This window comes from Peromyscus eremicus, chromosome 4 (genome assembly GCF_949786415.1).
Source record: "Peromyscus eremicus chromosome 4, PerEre_H2_v1, whole genome shotgun sequence".
In the NCBI taxonomy this organism is placed as follows: domain Eukaryota; kingdom Metazoa; phylum Chordata; class Mammalia; order Rodentia; family Cricetidae; genus Peromyscus; species Peromyscus eremicus.
Window position 1 is genome coordinate 53037685 of NC_081419.1, and position 13430 is coordinate 53051114.

The window sequence follows — 13430 nt, forward strand, 5'->3', positions numbered from 1 at the left end:
AAAGACTGAAATTAGAGGTGCCTTTTTTTTTGCTTTTGGTAAAGGAAGACACTAAGTAGGAAATTATCAGGGTACTGACTAGGGCAAAATAGAAAGTTGGTAAATGACTGACTACCTTCTCAATAACACTAATTGGGATAGGCACTTAGAGTGCTCTGACTTATTTCTAGTTCTTTTTTTATATTTACAAAATAGGAATATAATTCTTTATAAAAATAATAAAATTGAAGGAAGTTTACCTGAATACTGTTAAATTGCAATTCTATTGTTTTGAATTTAGATTTCTTTATTACATAGATGAGTTTTGCCTTTATGTATGTCTGTGTACTATGTATGTGCCTGGTGCCTAAAGAGGTCAGAAGAGGGTATCAGCTCCCTTGGAGCTAGAGTTGCAAGCCATGATTGTGAACCACCACGTGGGTGCTGGGAACTGAACCCTGGTCCTCTACAAGAGTAACAAGAGCTCTAACCACTGGGCCATCTCTTTTAGCTCCCAGTAATTCTAATTTTTAAAATGTAAATTAAGAGTAGACCACCAAGAGTGTCTTTATTTTATCATGAAAAAGTTGAAATAGTTTTTTAATCTTAGAAAAATTATATCCCAGTTTTATTTAGAGGGAGTGCGTGTGTGCATGTACATTCATGCCATAATGTGTGGAGGGATCAGAAAGTACCCATGAGAGTTGGTTTTCTCCTTACACAATATGTGTCCTGGGTATTGAATTTAGGTAATCTTTTACCTACTGAACCATATAGTTTCTTTTCTTAGAATGAATTAATTTCTCCAAAAGCAGGCAGTAGTTTTTGTATGCAAGTGTGTAGCACATGTGTGCATGCTCATGTGTACACATGGAGGCCAGTGGTTGATATCAGTTACTTTCTACCTTATTTTTGAGACAGGGTCTCTCACTGAACCTGGAGCTTGTTGATTTCGCTTATTGACCTGCCAGCAAGCCCCAGAGATCTCTCTGCCTTCCCATCATTAGGATTCCAAGCATGTGCTGAAGCACCAAGTTTTTTCAGTGGTTTCTGGGTATCAAACACTTTACCAACTGAGCCATTTTCTCTAGCTGCCAAAGTAGATAGCTTTACTTTGGAATTCTTACAACAAATATATTAGCTTGAAATGGTAATTAGACAACAAATTAAGACTTAATAAATTCAAATGTACTATTTTGGCATGTATTATTACAACTGCTGTGATTTGTTTGATGCAGTTGAGAAGCTAAGATTTTAACAAATAGCTTCAGAGCTACAGAAAAACATTTGTATCTAAGAATTTATTTGTAGGAAATGAGAGATACAATATTGACCTCACAGTATGGTAGGGTAGAAAATTATGACATCAGACAAATACAAACCTTTATGGACAGTACATATAAAAGAGAAATAATGTGACAAACTTGGCTCTGAAGATGTTTAATTGGGGTTTTGACAATAAAAAGAAATATTGAAGGGAAACTATTTGAGTAAATTTATAAAAACAAGTCTTAAGTGTTCAGGGAAAATTTGACATATTCAAGTTAGACAGAAGGAGCTTGGTGTTAAGTAAGCAAGTAGACAAGTAGACAGGGACTCTGATTCTCTACTAATTTATATATGTTCCTCCCTCAGCCTTTTCTTGGTCTAAAAAGCTGATTTTTACCATGAAAGAGAAGGACTCTTTTTGTTCAGGAGCACATGAATATCTATGGGTTCACCATAGAACCCATATGATATTGTAGTTGTACATGTCTCTCTCACCCACCAGTTCCCAAATAACCACTTAGAGGCTTAATATTACTTACAAATGCTTGGCCAATAGCTCAGGCTTGTTACTAGCTAACTCTTACACTTAAATTAACACATATTTCTTTTTTTTTTTTTTTTTTTTTTTTTTGGTTTTTCGAGACAGGGTTTCTCTGTGTAGCTTTGCGCCTTTCCTGGAACTCACTTGGTAGTCCAGGCTGGCCTCGAACTCACAGAGATCCGCCTGGCTCTGCCTCCCGAGTGCTGGGATTAAAGGCGTGCGCCACCACCGCCCGGCAACACATATTTCTTATCTATGCTTCATATATATACATTCTGCTCCCTTGTTGACTGCTTCCTTGGTGGCTGGCTGGCAGCTCCTCTGACTCTGGATCTTCCTCCTCCCAGAGTCTTTTGTGTCTGGGTGTCCTGCCTATACTTCCTGCCTGGCTACTGGCCTGTCAGCTTTTTGTTAACCAATGAGAGTAATACATATTCACAGTGTACGCAAGGATTACTCTACAGCAGTAGTTACTTAGAACAACAGTCTGCCATGTGGGGTTAGAGTGTATATTTTATGCTATGCTTGACAGTCTGATATGCAGAATGAAATACCTGTAAATTAGCTGTGCGTGTCTTACCCAGATATAAACCCTAAAACTTAAAATTTCTATTTGATACTTTACACTAACTACACAGTTTTCATTGGTGTCTTTGTTGCTGTGATGAATTCCTGTGAAAAAACAAAGCAGAAAGGATTTATTTATGGTTTCAGAGGTTTCCATTCCTGGTGGGCTGGCCCCATTGCTTTGGGCCTGAGGCAAGGCAGTCAGTCATCTTAGAGAATGTAAGGCAGAGTGGTCTACTCATTCTCTGGTGACCAGGTAGTAGGGTAACATGGACTGGATCAGGAAGGATGGGCCTTCAAAGGCATATCCCCAGTGATGTACTTCCTCTCACCAGGCCCTGCCTCCTAACGTTTGTAGGATTTTCTAGAGTAGCTTCAGCTGGCCACCAAGCCTTTTAACACATGAGCTTGTGTGGGGCATTTCATGTTCAAATCGTAGCAATCAGATATTAATGTTATACTTCTCAAACCCTCATAGTTAAGGCCCAAACTTTAACATGCTGTCTCACTGTTAATGCTTTCTGCATCCTGTGACTTTAACCCGGAGTTCATCATTTTAAAATCTCACATCCCTTTTAATGCACTATTCAGCATGCAGGTCCAAATAGATTTAACAATCATGGTTGTTGACTCCTTTAATAGGTATCAGATACATAAAAAGTTTATGCTAAGATTGAAAGTAGGAAGAGTTAAAAAAGTAAGTTGAAATCGGAGATCTGCCTGTTTTCAGGCAACTGTTTAATAAGTTTAGACTTGTGTGGTCTTGAAGTTGTCTGGGTAAAGTTTTTTTTTTTTTTTAAATGTTTTTCTACGTGGTGTAGTTTTCTTATCTTCCCTGCAGCACTGTTAGCATAAAATGATACAGAGTAATAATAAAAGAAGTGCTAATAAGACCCAACATTAGCCGGGCGGTGGTGGCGCACGCCTTTAATCCCAGCACTCGGGAGGCAGAGCCAGGTGGATCTCTGTGAGTTCGAGGCCAGCCTGGACTACCAAGTGAGTGCCAGGAAAGGCGCAAAGCTACACAGAGAAACCCTGTCTCGAAAAACCAAAAAAAAAAAAAAAAAAAAAAAAAAAAAGACCCAACATTATCCAGCCAGCATTTCCTATTCTAGGTTCTAAGGATGGCCTCAATCCTAGACTCACAGTTTATTTTCTGCTTGGAGATATAACTAAACACTCAGATTGTAAAAATATCAACTGTGATAAGTGGTGTAAAGGGTGTCTGTGTAAGGGAGCATTTGAGCAATTTAGGGAGAGCAATAAAGACTTCCTGGGTATAAGTTCATCTTTAACATTTGTAGGGTGCAGTGCAAAATGAAAATTTGAGGTTCTTGCTCACAGACTAAAGACTCCAGGACTAGGACAGCAGAACACTTAAGTAGGTCCTTCCCAAGTGCTGGCTCTGTTCAGCTGCATGGGTTATATATCCACAAACCAGACTCTCCCTGAGCAAGTGATGTTTGAACTGAGCTGTGATGATGTAAGAGGAGAGAAAGATAATTCTAAGTAGAGGAAAGAGCACAAAAGAGTTTCTGGGCAGGAGAAATGGCGGTGGATTCAGAAACTGGAGGAGGAGCATTACGGATGGAATGCAGGGTGGGAAGGACTCGGGAGGAGGTGTGTGATGGGTAGAAAGAGTGACTTTCCAAAGGCCAAGAAGGATCTGGCACATCAAGTTGAGGGTTTGGGTCTTCATTCCAAGTACCACATATAACTCTTGGTATGGTCTAGGCATAAGTAACTTACACTTTGACAGTATTGAACAACCCTTTCTCCCAACCTCTATTTCTTAACCAACTCCCTTTTAAGAAACTATTTTAGGGGGCTGGAGAGATGGCTCAGCGGTTAAGAGCACTGGGTGTTCTTCTAGAGGTCCTGAGTTCAATTCCCAGCAACCACATGGTGGCTAACAACCATCCATAATGAGATCTGGTGCCCTCTTCTGGCCTGCAAGCATTCATGTAGGCAGAACACTATACATAATAAGTAAGTAAATCTTAAAAAAAAAAAAGAAACTATTTTAGTTTTACCTTTTCTAGTTATTCTGAGGCTGCTCCTTCTCTAAGGACGTTTGAAATGGCCTTTCCTACTAGGGAGTGGTTTAGTAGTGGAAATTGAAATTACATAGGGGTAAGTGATATGAAATATACTATTGGAGGTAGTCCAAAACAATGAAGTCTAAAGTCAGCTGAAGAACAGTTAGTTAGAAACTGAAAGTGTTTTATTGTTTTAAAAATAATTTAAAAAATGCTACAGGTATTATAAGTCTATTGTCATCACTATGCTTTAAAAATGTCCACCTCCCTTTATTTGATACATAATTCAGGGCAAGTGGTGGAGTGGGTATTGCCTTGCTTGACATTGGGAAAGAGAAAAGTGGAGAAAAGGTTGTCTTTTTGGACTGCCTCTTTAGTCGGGGGTTCACAATAAAAGGCTTTAATTAATGTTATTCACGGCAAGAAGTAGTCTTTGTATTTTGCCATGTGTGGGTGACAATTGTTCATGATTCTTGGATTTACTTAAATCAGTGCTTCTCAACCTTCCCAATATTGTGACCCTTTAATACAGCTCCTTATTATTGTGATGACCCCCAACCCTAAAATTATTTTGTTGCTACTTCACAACTGTAGTTTTGCTAGGGTTAGGAATCATAATGTAAATATCTGATATGTTCGACCCCAAAGGGATTGCGACCCACAGGTTGAGAACGACTGACTTGGATAGACTGGAACCTCCATGGATTGTTAATAGATCTAGCAATGTGCCACCCAAAGTGGGGTTTTCACTTTTGGCACACTTACAGAATAGCGCTAGTGATTTCTTTTCCCACATTATAATTATTTAAACTAGGTCACTTAGACTGTGCTGAAAGGTAAGCCAGGCAGTGGTGGCACACACCTTTAATCCCAGCACTCAACGACAGGCAGAGGCAGGTGGATCTCTGTGAGTTCAAGGCCAGTCTGGTCTACAGAGTGAGTTCCAAGACAGCCAACCCTGTCTCAAAAAACCAAAAAAAAAAAAAAAAAAAAAAAAAAAAAGAAGAAGAAGAAGAAGAAAGAAAGAAAGAAAGAAAAGAAAAGAAAAGAAAGAAAGAAAATCAGTGGTGTTTGTATGCTCCGAGATGTTCAGGGTTTGTTAAGTAGCAGGTCATTTTTTGCATACATTTTCTTACCTGTTGATCCATGACACTAGAATTCACAGGTGCTAAAATAAAATTGCCACATAGGTTTCATCAATCTACTTGCCTACTTATTTAAACTGATATGTTCTATTTGTGAAGAAAGTATCAAATGTTTGGTAGAGTTTCTTCCTGGGAATTTATTTTCAGTAACTTATGAGTTGAAATATAATTTATATATTGAACCAGGCAAAACATTAACCCCCTCTACCTTAGTTTCCAGCTGTAGGTCTTCATACCAGAGCTTTTGATATTGATAGACAACTTACTTGCAGTCAGGTAGAATGTTGCAAAATTTCTGTTGTTTTTATATGCTCTATTGGATTAGATCTGGAGAACCCATCATAGTGGAGGTGATGAATTAACTGTGTGTGTGTGTTGGTTGAGTTTGCATCCAGTGCTTTATGTATGTGAGTGAGCACTCTGTCCCTAAACTACTGGAATTATTGAAGCTTGAATTAATGTTCACATTATAGCTCATATTATAAGCCAATAGAGTAGCTTCTCATTTATCAATAAACACACTGCAGATACCATATATTTAAGGATAAATTGTTTTGAAAATTTGCAGTCTATGTCTAGCCTAGAGACAAAATAGCTAAACAAAAATTAAAATTACCAAAATATTTTAGAACACCCCACTACAATAATATTAAGTTGCTTATCCATGTTTAAAGAATGAAGTATGATAGGTTTTAATTAAATGCTTATTTTCTTTTTTTACTTACAATGGGTAACAACTATATTCAAGGCATGTATATATGGCTCACAGAGAGGTATAGGACACATCTATTCTCTCAGGAACTGAGTTTTAATATTTATCTTTGGAAATTTTATAAATGTTATTTTGATGCTTTATGTGGTACATATTAAATACTTGATGATTATGGATCTTAAAATAAACAAGTCTCATTGTTTTGTTTAGAGAAGTAAATGGTACAGGTGTGTTGACCATATAATGTATCCTAAAAAGTTACTTTTGAGTAATTTGCTAATGACAGCTCATTTTTGTTGCCTTGGCTTTTAAGAATTGTATTATGCAGGTTAATTGGGTTCTCATTGAAATTTTACTTTGTTAAAATGTTTGCAGTAAAAGATATTTAACCTGACTATGTGTGTTGAAGTCCAGTGGCCTTTGCATGTATGCACAATATTGTAGCTAACAGTGTAGAAAACTATTCCTGGTCCATTATTTGCTTAATGATTTCCTAGTATTATCACTAAGTGTCTACTTAATTTTATGTATATTAATTAGGTCAAGTGTAACATTTGCAACTTTTGATATGTTTTTCATTTTGATTCTAAAGTATAAGAACAAATTCAAGTGGTTTCTTTTACCTATTGTCTCTTAAATTATTCATCTTAAAAATGCATTACATATGTAAATTTCTTTTAAAAATCAACTATAATTATATATTAAAATGATTTGCTGTATCAAAGACTGGATTAGCATAAACACAGTTAGAAAACTATCAATTATTAACTACCACAGCCCACTTTCTTGCTAAGAACAATCATAGTTACTGTATTAGGATTAGTTATTTTGATGTTTTATTCCTTTACAGAGAAGAATTTGGTAAATGAGATCCTTATAATCCTGTATGTTCTGTTAATGCAACTATTGCTTCTTTTTTAATTTTATGGTTTGTTTAGTTTTTGTTTTCAGTACATCTGGTGCGCAGTTTCCCCTCCCTCTACTCCTCCATTTCTTCCCCAGATCCACTCCTCTCTTTGTGCTGTTTCTTCTGTTTTTTGTTTTTTTCCTGAGACAGGGCTTCTCTATGTAGTTTTGGCTGCCTAGGAACTAGCTCTGTAGACCAGGCTAGCTTTAAATTCACAGAGAGTCTCCTGCCTCTGCCTCCCAAGTGCTGGGATTAAAAGTGATCAAACACCCCCCCCCATTACCCCCACTCCCCCTACCCCCACACCCCACCCCCGTCCCCACGTGAGCAAAAGTCGTTTTGCTTCTTAAGCACTGTTAGGAGACAGCATTTAGAACTGAGGGCTTTTCCTTAGCACTGATAGGTTGTTATATTCTCCTTGTAGTTGGAATTTGGTGTAGATGGGAGAGTGAGGTCAAGGTCAAGCTTCATAGCAGAATTAGTTAGTTTTACTGACTTTGTTTCTCATTGTACTCAATGCTTATTCTGCATTAATGCTTTTCATTTTGTAGGGGGCAGTGCTGCAGTCAAGGCAGCAAAGCCTTTGTGCTCGTTGGGATGCCTGTGTTTTTAAAATACTACTTTAAAAAGAAAGGTGGTCAGGTTGTAACAGATGTGTTTGGTTCTTTCATCTGGTGCGAGAGAGTTTGCTTTTTGAAAAGCTTAGAGTAAAACGTTCTGAACATTATTTTACTATCTTTTTTGTACTGAATAAAATACCAGTATTTTTTTAATGTATGAACAATATTTTGCATATAACTAATTTTAAGGAAGCTAACTTTATTTTTTAATTGTCTTTTTAATTGGGCAAGTTATCTCCCTTTTTTCTATGAAAAACCTTATCACCACACAATAAACATTTAAAAAGGCTAGCCTTCTTATGCAGGTTATCTCATACAATCTAAGGTAGTATGATTCATTGCTGTAGTTAAATGTCACCTTAACAGTAGATTTTAAATGCTTGCCAATGTACATACTGATGGATTTGGCTGAGTACTGATATACTTTTGCCTCATGTGCCTGATTATCATTGCCTTGTTTCTGCAGCTACGGAACCTTGGCCTGAAAATGCGACCTTATATCAACAACTGAGAGGTAAGTTCTTATTCACAATTAAAAATGGCTTTGTGTTAAAATACACTTATAACTAACAATAAACCCCCAAGTTAAACCGAACCAGCTGACCAACCAAATAAACAAACAAAACTCTCTGCAACCGCCAAATGCACTAATATAATTTCCTGCAATGAGAATGTAAAACACAAAGAAGGGATTCCCTCGTATAATTTGTCTACAAGGTTTTGCCTAAACTTGTATCTGCCAGGTAAACTAACTATTCATAGCCTATAAGGTCCTTAGTTTATTATTGACTCATTATATTGGCTGCTGTAGGCAGTGTAAAATGATGTGGTTGCAGGAGCACTTGGCAGATTTACTGCACCAATAGCTGAGACAGCAGATTTTTGAAGTCCTGTGGTAAAGTGGGCTCTCAGTAAAAAGGAACTGTTAAAATGTATAGGCTAGGATGGTTCAGGCTCCCTTTAGCAGCTCTTCATATATCATCAGATCACATTATGGACCCCATTTGGGGCTCAGCAGCCTGCTACAGTTGTCAGAAGACTGCAAAGTAATGAAGACTAATAGGCAGCAGCCCCCGTCCTCTAAGCATGGAATTTTTATTGCAGTGAACTTGTCATCTTTCTTTTGTGTGACAGACCTAGACACACTGTGCAATAGTAACTATAAGCTGCTTTATGTGGTTGTGAATACTTTTACTTAAAACTAGAGAGATTGGAACAGATACTATTTTACTTCGTTTTAATGAAAAGAAAAAATATTTTTAAAAAAGGTAAAAATGAATGTGTTTTTAAATAAGCAATTTTAATCGTTGATAAAATGAGATAAATGATCAAATAATTTTAGAACAATCCTATTTTATCACTTACACATGGTAATTTAATTGAAACTATTGCACAACAGCATTGATAAAAAGCTTCATAATTGCTTTAGTGTAGGATATCTCTTTAAAATAGAAATAGCTTTTAAAAATATTTTAATACGTTTTGCTTATTTAGCAGTTAAACTTTGGACTTAGACCTTTCTTTATGTTTCCACAGGGGAGCAAATTTTGCTTTCTGACAATGCAGCATCTCTTGCTGTGCAGGTAAATATGTAAATAATGTAATTTTGTTCTTTGTGCTAGAGGATGTATATCATTTTGAGTTGCCGTCCACCCCCTACTGAAGTCTGATACTGTATGTTTAGAGTTTTTCTGTGTGACTTCACCATTATCAGTATAATCTTACTCTTCTGTGAAGTCTAATTTTCTACAGTATTTTCAATTGTCAGTATGTAAAATAAACTTCATTATCCATTCCTTTAAGCAAAAGTACTTTTAAATGGAGGACACATTCTATCTTAGCAGTTGTTTTGGTTTTGGTTAGATATAGTATTTTATTTAGGGGTGATAATTTCACTTATATACTCAAAATCCTTTCCTAACTTATTTTAAAGAGTTATTCACTACATCTTTTTAATCATCATTCTGCTTATTATACACATGCTAACCTTAATTCTGTCTGTTAACCTTGAAGCAGATAGATTCTTTCTAGCTACTCTTCATATATTTATTGATTATATGTGTATTTATTATTCCCAGTCCACTTACTGCGTGCAATTGCTTTTTAAATTTTATGTTATAGTTGTGTAATCCAAAAAAGATGTTTGGCAGGCTAAACTTAAAATTGCGCTATGGAATATGTGGAGAATTGTTTATTTGAAAAAAGTCAATGTTTCTGCATATTGTAAAATCATATGAACATTTTCCATATTTAGCTGCTAAGGTACTTAGTTCATGTAGTTGGAATCACAGAAGATTGGCTGTGCAGCATGTAAAAGGAATCTGAAAATTAGTGATCTGTATTGGAGGTGAGACTGGGCTGCTGGAGGATAAAGAGAAAGGGAGGAGAAAGTAGTTATCAAGCTTTTGTCATGTTGGAGGCATAATGCTAAGCATTTAATTTTAGGTCATCCCATTTAGATTTCTTGTTTAATTTGATAACCTTTGGTTTCAATGCCAGTGTCTAGTACTGTCATTCAGTATGTCAGTAGATAGTATGGTATTCAGTTCATCTTTGTTTTAAGGTGGGGAAGGAAAGAAAGATGGGAAGAAGTGTGCTTGGGCAAGAATTTATTAGTTGGTGGATCTAGTATGTTTCTTTTACATTAGCTTTATATCTATCTTTTACCAAGAGTATAAATTACAATTTTGCCTTTATTTTTTATTTAAATTCTATTTAATTTTTATTTTCTTTTTATCTTAACTTTTGATAAATAAATTTTTAGTTATGTGCAATAAATATAGCCTTTATACTGGTTTTGTCAATCTCTTTAGTGAGAGAAATGGAATTTAACATTTTACACACACACACACACACACACACACACACACACACACAAAAAACAAAAACAAAAAAAACAAAAAAAAAAACATAGTTGCCTGGAATAAAGAATGCACTCGGTAGATGTACATTGTTTTTGTTTTTTTTTTTTTTGGTTTTTCGAGACAGGGTTTCTCTGTGTAGCTTTGCGCCTTTCCTGGAACTCACTTGGTAGTCCAGGCTGGCCTCGAACTCACAGAGATCCGCCTGGCTCTGCCTCCCGAGTGCTGGGATTAAAGGCGTGCGCCACCACCGCCCGGCAACATTGTATAAATAGTTTGTTAGTGTGTTGAAGCAGTCTTGCCTGATAAATGACAGTGCAAATAAATTACTTGCTGTGTATAAAATAATATTTTCAGTCTTTGTATCTTTGAAGTGGTAGCTTCAGGGCATAGTGAATATTTTAGTTGAAGCACTGTTTCTTGACCCCTTTTAATTGCCATTTGGGGGATAGCTCTTTAAGGATTTTACTAAGCTAATTAACATCTTTTTCCCCAGAAAAATCTTCTAGTGCATGCAGTAAAAGAAAAATGTACCCAGGCTATTTTATATGTGATTTCAGCAGGTTTACTCCTTACTAAAGTCATGTAAGGATCACTTACGAAGAGCCCTTAAAATGAAATAACATTATTGTAGGGAGTACTGCAGTAATTAATTTTGAACAAATAGGAAAGAATTTTGGGTAGGAATAGACTAAGGATTCTCAGCCAGGGAGAGTTTGGCTCCTTGAAGCTGTGATGGTGGTTAAGCATGTGGGTTGTCAGAACTATGGAAGGAATACCATTGGATATCCCTGTTGGGTAGACAGGGATGCTGCTCACTCACTATTCCACAGTGTATAGGTCAGCGCTCTAGTTCCAAATAAAATGGTGTCAAGTTTGAACAGCCAAAGGCTAGATGGTTTAATCAGTTTCTATACAAAGCAAAATATCAGAATATTACTATTTTAAAAATTGATATTTAAGTTTTTCTTGGAAGGGAAGATAAAAAGACCCAACTTGGTATATATTATTGTTGTTATGGTACCTATTAATTCGTTTTCTTACCCTAGTTTCTCAAATCACAGTTGCAACTGAAAATAACACCAAAAAGACCTTTTAAAATAATTGAATTTTGCTTAACCATTTCAATTTTTTATCCTACATATGTCACTTAGATGATAAATTAACTAGCATATATTAAAAATCCTTGGTTTTCTTCAATAATCTTTGACTTGACAGCTGATAGTAGCCATGACTATAAATGTGACTTTCCCACATATCTGATATAAACTTTATGGAGTAATTTTCTTGTATATAGAGCAAAAGCATCTGTTTAGAAGAACCAGCTAAGGGCTTTATGTTTGATGTATAAAGTTGATCAAAAAAACGTGATATAAAAACAATATAAACTGTATATTTTCTAGAAGATACCAGATATAAAACATTGGACATTTTAATAGTCCGCCAATTATGCCATCAGGAAATTCAAATTTTACTTATCACAAAGGCAGGTGTTTATTATATTCTAGAAGCTAAGTGCTTGGCTATTTGTAATCAAAGGCACCTTTATGACTTCAGTTTAAAAGAAAATCATTTTCTTCCCGGTGATCATTTCCCGGTGATGTGCTTTCTTTGTATCGTCTATCTACAAATACAGACTCACCTGAGTGCTGTTTGGTCCTAATGTGATCTTGATTCCTGACGATAGTGAAAAGTTAGTCTGATATATTTTCATGAGCTCAGTGTTTATGTAACATTGTGTACACATGCATGCATAGAGACATTTCTCATTTTAAAGTGCTACTTTGAGGGACTTAAGCTTATATTGTTTAGTAAAACAAACTTGATAATTCTGTTACTATTGTCTCTTACACTCCAAACTTAGACCAACTATCCAGTAGATAATATAGTGCTAGCTACTAAGTAATACAAAATTTCTAGTACCTTCATAAAAGAAAATTAATTTTAGTAATGTTTTACTTAGCTCAGTATATCAAAATAATATCATATAATCAATACAAAATTTATTTTACTTTTTTCAAATTGAATTCAAAGTCTAATGTGTACATTTAGAATATATCTCTTTGTGCTAGCCATATTTCATATGCTCAATAGCCATATGTAACTGTTGGCCCTTGTATTGGACAGCATGAACAAGTACATATGAATTCTTAAGCTTTTTACAAAAAAAAAAAAAAAAAGCTTTTAAAAAACTTAAGTTCTGGGTGTGTACTTTATTCTTTTAATCCCAGCACTCAGGAAGCAGAGGCAGGCATATCTTGGTTGAGTCCAGTCTGGTCTACATAGTGAGTTCCAAGACTGCCAGGGTCTCAACAACAACAGCACTGTTGTATTATGTTTTGTTTGTGTTCTGGCAAATAAAGCTTGCTTGGAGATCAGAGGGTCGAGCTAGCCACTAGTTAACCATAGAGGCCAGGCAGTGGGAGGCTCACGCCTTTGATCCAAGTACTTGGGAGGCTCATGTCTTTAATCCCAGCACTAGGGAGGTGGAGACAGGAATATAAGGCAGGTAGAGACAGGATCTCAGCCCATTCAGTCTGAGGATTCATAGAGACAGGTTGCTCCTATTTCGTGAGATTTTGTAGAGATAAGAAGTTTCTGGTGGCTGGCTGCTCTGCCTTGATCTTTCAGGCAAGCTTTACTTGTCAGAATACAAACAAAATATCATGCAACAACAGCACAGAAGAAGTTATGTCTATACTGTTTCAGTCAGAGTGTTTTATTTTATAGCAAATTCCATAAAGAGAAATGGGCTGTTCCAAGGAGATTATACCTTAAGAACTCTGTTTC

General features: G+C 36.1%; 1 protein-coding gene across 7 annotated transcripts in view; it reads left to right on the top strand.

Moving 5' to 3' along the window:
- The window catches only part of Mtx2 (metaxin 2), a 51501-nt gene that overhangs the window by 14202 nt on the left and 23869 nt on the right, over nt 1-13430 (top strand). For all 7 annotated transcript variants that reach the window (XM_059260735.1, XM_059260734.1, XM_059260728.1 and 4 more), the window contains 2 exons: nt 8246-8293; nt 9316-9362. In XM_059260735.1, the coding sequence (XP_059116718.1) occupies nt 8246-8293; nt 9316-9362 (95 nt within the window). The remainder of the gene's footprint in view (nt 1-8245; nt 8294-9315; nt 9363-13430) is intronic.